We start from the raw sequence: 11,546 nt of genomic DNA, 5'->3' as shown, positions 1-11,546 counted from the left end.
GGACACTGCATAAAAGCATTCAACCTAGAATAGTCTCAAATATGTTAGTAATTGTTATTAAGAAACCCTGATTTAGGGGCACTTGGGTGGCTCAGTTGGTTAAGCACCCAACTCTTGATTTTGGCTCATGTCATCATCTCCCAGTGACATTGAGCTCTGCATCGGGCTCTGTGCTAATAGCACAGAGCCTGCTTGGGATTCACTCTCTCCATCTCTCTCTCTCTCTCTGTCTCTCTGTCTCTCAAAAATAAATAAATAAATAAATTCTAAAAAACTTTTTAAAAACCTTGATTTCTATGCATTATGCACTATGAATACTTTTGCCATAATATCTATTGCCATAAAGAATTTTTCTGTGGTATGTACATTATGATTTGATTTAAGAAACATTCTTAATTCTAACAATCTGGAGATGTGGCTCCAGTGTAAAGCAGAGTATCTCTGTGCTCACTCCTCTTCCATCTTTTCCAATTTCCCTTCATTTCACATCTGCTTAGTTTTTGTCTTTTGACCAGTGATTCCAACTTCCCAGATAAACCAAACCAAATTCAATGTCAGTTTTCTTTCCAAAGACCATCTTTATTATTTCTCCAGGCTGAACACATCCCTGAACAATACACATATGTCAGTCTGGTGGCTTTGGTGCCACTTCTGCCTAGAATAAACCATGACAGTCACCGAAGGGGGGATGCTGAAGATATCTTGGGATCTCTCAGAGCAAACAGTCCCAAACAGAGTACGACATTGAAAATAAATAACAAAAATTAAATAATATAAATAAGTTGAAATTTAAGTTAAAAGAGTTCCAGAGTATGACTGTTTGGCAACAACCAGCCCACATGAGAGTTAGATGTGGAGGTTACAGCAGTGTTTCCAAGGCTTGGACCTCTGCTCCCTGGTCAGCCAACTGAGTTTCACTGGGTTCTCAAAGCTTCCAGGCCATTCAGGCACTCAGCTCCAAGTCAGTCACATATTCCTGGACCCAGGCTTCACTGGGGTCAGCACAGACCTGCCGGCCTCTTCTGGTTTGAAAGCTGTGGAGGGGGGGTAGAAGCATTATATACTGAGGGATCCAGCAGGAGAATCTTGGGCCCAGTGTGGTCCCTCATCCCACTCTCTGTCCTGGGCAGCTCAGGGCATGACCACTTTCTCAGGAACCCTCTGCCTATCTTAGTCCAGAGATCTGCTCTCACTGACTCAGCACCCCCACCCCCAGGGGATTCCAATGACCACCTCCTTTTTCCCTCCCTTCCTTCTGGGCTGGGTCAACCCTCCCTGACTTTGCAAGCCCCTGGCTGGGTCAAGTCACACTCCTGAGACCTGGGTCCTACATATTTATTGGCTGCAGAGGGCTGAGCCATTCCAGGATGGCACCTCTGGCCAGTCTATGCCCTTGGGTGCTGCCCCTACTCCAGACCCTCCCTGTCCCCCCAAAGGTGGGCAGGAGGACTGGCACTTACATAACCCCTGGCTTGGAGCATTGGCTGCTGGTCTCAAAATAGTCGGCTATGAACTTGCGTGGAATCTGCTTGGAGACATAGGAGAAGCAGCAGGCAGTTGGGGTGTCAGCACCAACTGTGGGGGAAGAGAGAGAACAAGCCTGGATCACGGTTCCGAAGGGAAAGTGAGATCTGAGATTTGATCCCTTGAGATCGGAGGAAAACAGCTTTGCTCAGGGTGTGGGCTGGGGGACAGGGTCACTGGAAGGCACTGGGCATCTTTGCCTAGAAATACTCCGGCCTCTGTCCTGGTTTCTGTCTGTATCCTTCTTTCTCCTTGACTCTTTGTTGTGGGCTCTGTTTCTCGATGTGATCCAGACATCCAAACAGACTGCCCTCTTATCTCATCTCCCTCCAGAAATTTTGCCTGGTTCAAGAAGTTATCCCCCAGCTAAAGAGAAACTTTGGACATCTCTCATATGACGTCCAAGGGACAGAACTCCGGGGGGACCTAGGGTGAATGAAGGGAAGAATGACCCCCACCCTGGGAGGTCACCGGATTGGATCTCGCCTCTTGCAAACTTATTTGTCTAGGCCCCTATTTTGCCATCTGTAAAATGGAACTGGAACTCCCCTACCCCACAGCTAAGACCCCTTTAATAAAGATGAAAATAAAAGTCTTGAAGAGAAAGGCATGATGTTTGGTAGCCCTTTGAGAAGTTCTCTATCTTCTCTTGGGGGCTCTTAAGGTCACAAGACAGAAATAGATGTGGTCCCACTGTGAGGACCAAGAATGGGGACAGCTGCAGCAGCAACACAGACTTACATGGTGCAGAGAAGACCTGACTGCAGAGGGCCATGGTGCAGAGGAGGATGGCGAGGGCAGCCCCGGGGACCTTCATGATGCTTAGTAGAGGATGGGGTGTGGCTTGTTTGTCTGCAGAGATGGACCTGGGTGCTCACTGCTGCCTGCGTCCTTCTGGAGGGTGAAGCCATCTCCCCCGTTCTTTATAGGCAGCCTTGTTGAAAGGGGAAATGGAATCCGGGGGTGGAGAGGGAAATTTTTAAGCACAGTGGTGTTGTCACGCTGAGTGTTGCACAAGTCAGGGTCCCGGGAGACCACAGGGGTTCAGGATATCCAAGAATAGCTTCTCTGAGCTATAAGTTTCAGCCTGCAACTCATGACCTGTTCTGGTTTCTTGTGAGGAAATGGTTCCTCTCACCCCCCAACAACCATGAGCAGGAGGAGAGGGCTGTGTGTTGACCCAAGGCTATTCTTAGCAGGTCCCTTCCCATAAGAACTGATCTATATGTGAACTCTCCAACCCTATCTTTCCCACACAGTTGAAACTTCTGTGCTTCCTCAGCTGCTCTAACTGCACGGTGCGGCAGAGGGCGGCACCTGCCTCTCTTGGATGCAGGGAACTGAACTGAGGAATTCTCGCTAGGAAACTAGGAAGCATGAGGTCTTTCTCCAACGCCTGCAAAGTCATCAGTCACTGAGTGACTAGAGGCACTGGGTTAACACTAGAAGAGGATCAGAAAACTATATTAGATGTGGGTGTTAATATGTCAGGAGCCTAAAAAAATTTAGACCCCGTAACCTAGAAAATGTATTTCTAGAAAGAGTTCTAAAAAAAAACAAACCCAAACACGGAGGCATTTTGAAACATAAAGATATCTGGCTAAGCATCATTTATGATTCTAAAAGAAGAAAACCTAAATTTTCCTCTATTAGGGAATGATAAAGTAAACACTAGATTGTTTTCTTATTAAGTCCTTAAGCTGAATGAAGCGAAATAACGTAAATATAACATCAGAAAAATTGTACAAGATGAAGAGTTATGCAAATATATGTATATATGTATATCCACACGTATATGACAAATATTTTAACTATATATATATATATATATGTTATATATGTAAACACTAGGCATGGAAAAAATAAAAAGATGGAGAATAAATGCCCCAAAGTATCAATAGTAGTTATATTTGTGTCTATGGTCCATAGCTGATTAATTTTTTTTTTGTTTTCCCTTTTTCTGGAATTTTTTTTCATTTATTTTAAAAAGAAAGAGTGTATTACCTTCCTGGTTAGCCTACCAATTTATGAACACATTTTGTTTTAAAACATTTACCACATCACCATTTGGAAAGTAAGTTGTTATCGATCGTCTAATTTGAAAGAAAATTTTGATATACTAAAGTTTCTGTCCAATGGCCTTTGTTAAAGTGAAGTCTTGATTTCCATATCTCTGAACTATTTTAAGGAATCTGTGTGATATTTACATAAATAATGTCAAATTCAAACAGCTTTCTTATTCTTTCCAATTCATAATGTTAGTCATGTGAAAGGGTCGACTTTCTCAACCAGATCTCTATATTTTTTCTATCTTTTATTATTTTATTATTATATAATTAATAAAAGTAATTCAAATTTTATAATTAGAAATATTGTTATTTTTTTAATTAAAATAATTTTTTTTTAGAGAGAGAGAGAGCACGCCAGGAGGAGGGAGTTATGAAGGCTTCACAGAAGAGATGGAACTTTGCTTGGGTCTTTAAAGGTGCACAGGATTTAAGCATATGAATGAGGTGGCAATAGAAGCCAGCTGGTGCAGTCACAGGTGTGGGCTTGCTGGTTCAGAGGGAAGAGTGAGTGGTTCAGTGTAGCTGCTGTGTGGTGGAGCAAATATGGACAATGAAGCTAAACTGGGGTCAAACCAGGAGGGCTTTGAAATCCCCCAAAAGGGACTAGAACAGGGGGGAAAGAGGATATAAGCAAAGCAAGATCACACCATAGGAATTCTGTCCTTCCTGTGTCTGTAAAGTTCCTGTTCTTAAAACACATGGTCTCTCTTTTTATCCTATCGCTACTATTGCTAATGCTCGTCCTGAGAAAGGCAAAGGCAAGATCAAGGACAATGGCAGGTTTCCCCGGGGCTTCAGCTTCTAAGTGCCTTCACTTGTTACTGTCAATTCCAAAAAAGGAGTCTATCACTTGTCTCATTGGAAACTCTAGACCACAGACAGTGCCTCTGCCTCACCCCACCCCATCTACCCCAGTCCTCAGTCGAAACCCTGAATTGCACTCCTTCATTCACTTCTTGGGGAACCCCCTTCAAACTTGTGATTCAGTTTCTGAGCATTGGATTCTATGAGTTGGGAGGGCCAGAAAAAGGAAATGGAAACTGCTGAATCAACCACTTTCCTGATAACGGGCCTTACTATCCACCTCTATAATTATAGCACTCACCCCATTGCATTATACTTATTTATGTAATTTTCTCTCCAAACATTTAGACCATGTCCTGCTAATTTTAAACCAAATTCATGTCACATCTTGTTGGTTAATTTAAACCAAATGTTAGCCCATGATAATTATAACATGATGAATTATCTGTCTATTCCTTATATTTTTGTTCTTTTTAATAAAGGTACTTTACTGAATACAAAATTTTCTCTTAGTGTTGATATATTTGTAAGATTTTCCATATCAACCCCCAAATCAGAAAATAACCATTCGTCATATGTGCCTTTACTGGATTGGAAAATAATATACTTGTATACAAAGTATGTGCTTAATACGCATATGTTGAACAAATAATATAAGGGGGCCTTTGGATGGTTGAATTTGTTGAAAGGGTCTTAGAAATTTCCTAGGGGGTAATTTGATGTCTCCAGGTGAAATGACTTTCCTGAGATCACACAGATGGAATTGGTCAGTTTTATATTTCACTGTTATTTAGCAAGGTATCTCCAACGATAACCACAATGCCTGACACATACTGGAGCTTAATAAATATTTGGTGAATAAATGAATAATTTGGTGAATGAATGATTTGACTGACAGTGTGTGCTATGTCCAAAGTCCCACTATGGGGTTGAAATACTAAAGGAAGGAAATAATCGGAAAGGTCATGGTGTGGAGGTATTGATCGTTGGTGGAACACCCAAAATTTCTGAGATGGTGGGGACAGAAAGTAGCTAGCAGTCAGCATGGTGGATCCTTTAATCTGGAGGGGCTTACCTTGTGTCCTAGATTTCTGGCTCATTCTAGTCTCTTGGAGGCCCTACCCCAGTTCAGCAGAGCTTCCCAGCCACAGGTACAGGGAATCCTGGCTGAACAATTCATGTTCTGTAACATCACTGCCATGTCCTGTTCTGCTTACCTCCTCACTGCTTCCCATGCCCTGGCCCTGCTGCATTGGTTTCCTTCCAGTTTATGGCTCTGTGGCTCTGCTTCCCTGGGCATCAGTCTCAGCTTGCTCTCTTCGGCAGCAGGGGCTACATGGGTGGGTTCACTGGTAAGGATGAATTGTTTGACCCAGTCTTGGCTCCCTTTTTTCAGGTGTGGCCCCACCTTTCATGTAGGCAGAAGCTATATCCCCGGGGACCCCTTCTAGGATCCTAGAGAGACAACGTCTCATTGATGTAGCCCCTTGTTTCTGCAGCCAGACCCTTTGCGGTCTTGAGATCTTCTTGTCATTTTTTTCTGGCCATTTTGTGTGTGCAGTAGATCAAGGCATACCTCTTGGTATTGGATTCGATCCATCCCCATCCCTCTACTCCCCCTTCTATATTGTCCACTCAGTAAAAAGTATCCTCACCTCCTGAACTTCCAAGCCGGAAACCTGGGAATCACCTTTGCCTCCTCCCTCCTCCTCATTTGCATCTGTTCAATCACTGACTCTTATATTGGAAATGAAGTATATCTGCTTCTCACTGTTCCTACTGTCACTGTCTTAGGTCAGGCCCTCATCATTTCTTGCCATGACAGCTGCAAGAGTGTCCTGTCAACTGTTTTTTCTTCCAGTTTTGCCTCTCTTTAATCTGTCCCATCATGTGGCATCCGAAGTGATTTTCCTAAAGCTCAAATCGTCTCTATCTATCTCTGTTGAAAGTACTTCAAATACACTGCATTATTTCCATCATGAAACAGAAGCTTCTTCTCTGTGACCTGACCCCTGCCTCCCTCTTTGGTCTGTCTCTTGCCACCTTCAGATTTCCTGAAAACTTAGGCTCCACCCTCTGAACTGCATGCAATTCCTTAAAAGTGCAGGCCTCTCCTCTGCTTTCTATGAATGAGGTGTCACCTTGTCCTGGGAAGTCACAGGACAGAGTGAAATCCTGTAAGTATGGGTACATCCCATCACAGCTGTGGAGATTAACAGTTACAGCAAATAAGGAAAGCCACTATTTAATTAATTCCCTTGATTTGATAAGGAAAAGAGGAACCCATGGATTCCACTGTTCATAGACATGCAGAATGTAAAACTGAAAGACATTTTACATCATAATAACAGAACTTTGGTTTTTAAGCTTTTAAGGTAAATTTATAATAAGCACATTTCCCTTATGCTCTGGAGGCAGACCTCCTTGGTATCATTTCTAAATCTGACATGTATTATCTGTGTGTTCTTCTGTAGGTTACTTAACTCTCTGTGCTTCATGTATGAAAGGGGATAATAATAGTATCTATTTCAGAGGACCCCTGAAAGACTTAGAATATGACTGACTCATGTAAGTGTTATATAAGTGTTAGTTACTATTATCATTCTCTGAAATATTTTAGTTAATCTATTTCATATAATAAAAAAAAAAGCACAGGTCTCTTGTTCTTTGCCTGATGAACCCCCGCCCTACACTCTTTGCCTGGGTAATCATCCTTCAGATCTCAGCTAGATTTATAATAGAGAAAAGTTAGAACCACCTGAATGGGCTGACCTAAGTAACAGAATGGTCAATTATAAAAATGTTAATAAAATTTTGGTATATACATGCAATGAAATATCATGCATGCTAATTTTGAATAACTTTTGTGTTTTTAATGACATGGAAGAATAAAAGTGGGGTGCCTGGGTGGCCTTGGTTGACCATCTGACTCCTAATTTCAGCTCAGGTCATGATCACAGGGTTATGGGATCAAGCCCCACATTGGGCTCTACTCTGGGCATGAGGCCTTCTTAAGATTATCTTTCTCTCTCTCTCTCTCTCTCTCTCTCTCTCTCTCTCTCCCCCTCTCTCCTGCTGCAGCTCTCTTTCTAAAAAAAAAAAAGAATATAGAGTAACAAAAATCAGATATATTAGTTCAAAAAAGAATATTAAGTAATAATAGTAAAATACAAAATCATGTTCAGAATGCTGGGTACTTTTAATTTTCTTATTTATGCCTTCTTATATTCTTAGTGACTATGTATATTTCCTATTAAAAAAAGAGCAAACCAATTTAAAGCTTTTTTTTTCAACTTTTATTTATTTTTTTGGGGACAGAGAGAGACAGAGCATGAATGGGGGAGGGGCAGAGAGAGAGGGAGACCCAGAATCAGAAACAGGCTCCAGGCTCTGAGCCATCAGCCCAGAGCCCGACGCGGGGCTCGAACTCACGGACCACGAGATCGTGACCTGGCTGAAGTCGGACGCTTAACCGACTGCGCCACCCAGGCGCCCCAAGAGCAAACCAATTTAAATTAAAAACAAAACAAAACTCAGGCATTGCTTTTTTTTGACATTTTACCACCACTGTCCAAAGCATGTATTCCCAATGCCTGAACCAGTGTCCATAATATAGTTGGTATTCAATACAGTTTTATTGAATTATTTTCTTCTCTTGTTGGATATTCTTTGTGACCAAACTAGAAAGAGCTTGAAACAGGTATATAAGCACTACTTGAAGGAAGAAAGATGCTTTCTAAGCAATACTAAAAGTTTTCCAGACACTGGTGAGGTTTTAACTTTTTCTCAGGAATTTAACATCCCCTAAAGTCACTGACCTTCACCCTTGACAGCAAATAGCAGGCTATGGTGGGTGATGAAGGCCCATTTCCTCTTTAAGAGGAGTGAGGCTGCTGGGTTATAGTGTGGAGTGTGACTGTCCTTGATGAACTGCTTCAACCAGCTTCCTGTCCTACAGATTCCATCCTGAACCCTGCACCCTGGATAATTTTGTACTTGTTTCTTCAATCTACAATACAGTTTCTGCTCCATTTCCCCCAAGTGACTTGGCTACCATATTGGCAATACTGAAGGATTTACCCGTATTGGGTTATTATCTTGGCAAAGTGACCATCCAGCTCACCTTGGCTTTCCAGTCTCAATATTCACTCACAAGAACTTCTCGAGTTTCAGACATTCCACATCCTCGTGGCTTGTGCTCTTGGCCCTGACACCCAATGGTATCTCCAGTGCTCATGCATCTCAGTACTTTCCTTCTAGAGGGGCACAGAATGTTGGGATTGCTTCTTCTGTTTCCTGCTCATCAGCAGCTTTGTAATCTCTTCTGAGAGTCTGGTACCTTCTGAGACTTCCTACAAGTGTGATCTCAGAGGGTCACACCTGCAAAGGAAGTTTGGTTATCTCTGGATCAAGAATTGGAAAACTTTGGATCTTGACCCACATCGTGTATGACCTTGATTAAATCTTTTAATTTTTCTGGGTTTGTATTCCTAATCTGTACAATGACAAAACAGACTGGGATCAAATAAAACCATGGATGTGGATATGCTGGGGAAAATCAAAAGCATCAGGACCTTTGCAAAGTCATATTACTGCTGTGGCTAGTGGTCTTGCTTGTGGCCTGGGGAGGCTGGGAGGACAAAATGACAAAACAGATGTGAAAGTGCCCCAAATGGAATTATTAGCACAGTGCCATTCAAGGGTATAGAAGGAGAAACCACTAGGTTACCATGAGTGAGAGGAAGTGTAGAGCTTCCCCATTTAGGAGCAAGGGGGTAGCCCACAGAATGTATATGGAGCTCCTGGAACCATGGTTAACTCCTGCTGCCCCTTCTCACAACCCTGAGTTGGAAAGAGTTGAGTCCTAGAGTAGTATCCTTTATGGTAAAACTACTGCGTATGTGGGTTGAGCACAGAAGAAAGAAGAGAATTACACCCCATCAAGAATGGGGAATCACATTTGGATACAGTTTTTCAGAATTCCCAGTTCCTTCTTACTTCATTTAGCTAAACGCAGTTCACATGCTGAGTCCATGTTACTTGTCACATCCCCTCCCACTAAAACTGGTAGTTTGGGCTGCCTCTGAACATTTATTAAGCAAGTGTTTATTGAACACCTACTGTGTACACAGAGATAAGCATAACATGGTTTCTGCATCAAGGAGCTCCCTTTTTAGTGAGGGAGACAACCAAATTAGATATGTTATAGGTGACATGATGGAGGTAGTTCTGAAGGAACACTGAAGGAAATACGGGATTCAGTTGTAAGAGAGGTCAGGAAAGGTTATCGAAAGAAGATGAGCACTTTTCTTTGTTGTGTATTCAAGAGGGATTTGTTCTCATTCCCTATTGACTATTACTTAGAAATAGCCTCAATGTATAAGCCCCAGAGGCCATTGATTCAGCTAAACATATTGACACAAGCCTTTGTACTTTTGGTGTGGAATTTCGCTGGGTATGAACACAGCATTATTGTTGAGACCTTCATGAACAAAACATTTTACTTTCAGGAGCCAAATATCAAACCAAGGCTAAGAAGCAAAAGTCAACAGTCAAATTCATTGTGTGGCTCAATGCAGACTAATTACCCCTCCTTATCTATTACCATTCTCCTGCTGTTCCAGAGAAGACACCTTCATAATCTTTCCACAGCTTGAAGATCAGCACGCCCCACTCATTTAGACAGAGGACTCCATGTCAGGTGCTCCTTCTTAGTGCACAGTGGGGTTTAAAATTTTTCTGATGTTTATTTAATTCTGAGAGACAGAGAGAGACAGAGCATGAGTAGTGGAGGGCAGAGCCAGAGGGAGACACAGAATCTGAAGCAGGTTCCGGCTCTGCACTGACAGGCTGACAGCAGTGAGCCTGATGTGGGCTCGAACCCACAAACCTTGAGATTGTGACCTGAGCCAAAGTTGGACTCTTAACAACTGAGTCACCCGGGTGCCCCAGTGCACAGTGGGGTTTAGACTTGATTGGAAACCATTCATTTACAGCCAAGGGATGGCCTTATCCATCCTTTGGACTCTCTGACATTTTGTTTCTACCTCTGATGTGACACTTGGCTTATTTCATCTCATGGCATAGTTATTTCTGTCACTGTCAACATCATCACTAGACTAAGAACTCTTTGAGGGAAGATCTAGGGATTCATTCAGCTCTGTCTGCCCTGACACATAGCAGATGACTAGTCAATTTAGTTGAATGGAAATTCCATGAGTAACAAAATCTTTAGTTTCTGGGGAACATAAGGCACATCCTCCTTCCCTTAAAGAAAGGTGCTTGATGCATGGACATAAAACTCCATCAACAAGGAGAGATCGCGAGAGATACTAGCATATGTGGGGATCACAGAACCTTAGACTTGGGGATGGAGGTCTTGATGGAGATCAGAACATTTGAAGAAAGATTTGCGCTAGGAAGAGGACAGAAGGGATGGAAGAGAGAAGTACAGTTTGTGTGTGTGTAGGTGGTGGCGGTGGTGGGGTGACGAGGCAGGATGACATTGTACTTTATTTAGTGACTCTGAAGTACTCCAAGATGTTGCTCTGACCCCTCCTATCCCACACTTCTACAACATGCAGGAGACCTGGCTCTCTCCTTTTACTCTTCATTCTTCTTTCTCAGGGCAGAGGCAGGTAGCCAGGTGGGGCTGGGGGTGAGCAGATGGGTCAGCATGGTTGAGCTGACCGTGGATAAAGATCTTGATTCAACCACCCTAATTGTCCCTACTTATCTCACTCAATGCATTACTGTATTCCTGGTCTTTGTAAACTTCAGGTGGTCACCTGCAGGTCAACAGCAGCTTCCCAACAAGGCAAGGATTTACATGGATGCAAGAAATTCCCTATGGATGCTTGGGGAACACCCATGTGCTTACATTACACATCTTATCCTTAACATGGATAAGCTCATTGCTAGGTATATCCAATCTAATTTTTACACTAGAGGAACATTCTTTATCTGGGTCTTCCAAACTTGATTCTTCCTGAACTTTTTTCCTTTTCTATTGTCACTCCAAGCAAACATACCGAAATATTTATTTCTTTTCTGTTTCCTTCTTGTTCTAGGACAGACTGACCCAAACCCCTTTTCTGATTTCAGCCTAATAAGATGGGTCTTTGTGTGTGGCATGGCCCCTAGTGGTCA

At 42.6% G+C, this 11,546-nt stretch overlaps 1 protein-coding gene across 1 annotated transcript; it reads right to left on the bottom strand.

The window, feature by feature from the left end:
• Positions 1-554: 554 nt before the first annotated feature.
• Positions 555-2,453, bottom strand: LOC121017093 (C-C motif chemokine 3). Its single transcript, XM_040455174.1, has 3 exons — positions 2,266-2,453; positions 1,461-1,575; positions 555-1,034 (listed from the first exon to the last, which is right to left on the bottom strand). Exons 1-3 carry the CDS (start codon positions 2,339-2,341, stop codon positions 944-946), a joined length of 282 nt encoding a protein of 93 aa, XP_040311108.1. The 5' UTR covers positions 2,342-2,453; the 3' UTR covers positions 555-943.
• Between the last annotated feature and the right edge of the window lie 9,093 nt (positions 2,454-11,546).

This window comes from Herpailurus yagouaroundi, unplaced genomic scaffold, assembly GCF_014898765.1.
Source record: "Herpailurus yagouaroundi ecotype Mexico unplaced genomic scaffold, PumYag 215, whole genome shotgun sequence".
Lineage (NCBI taxonomy): Eukaryota > Metazoa > Chordata > Mammalia > Carnivora > Felidae > Herpailurus > Herpailurus yagouaroundi.
This window is presented reverse-complemented; position numbering and strand designations above follow the sequence as displayed.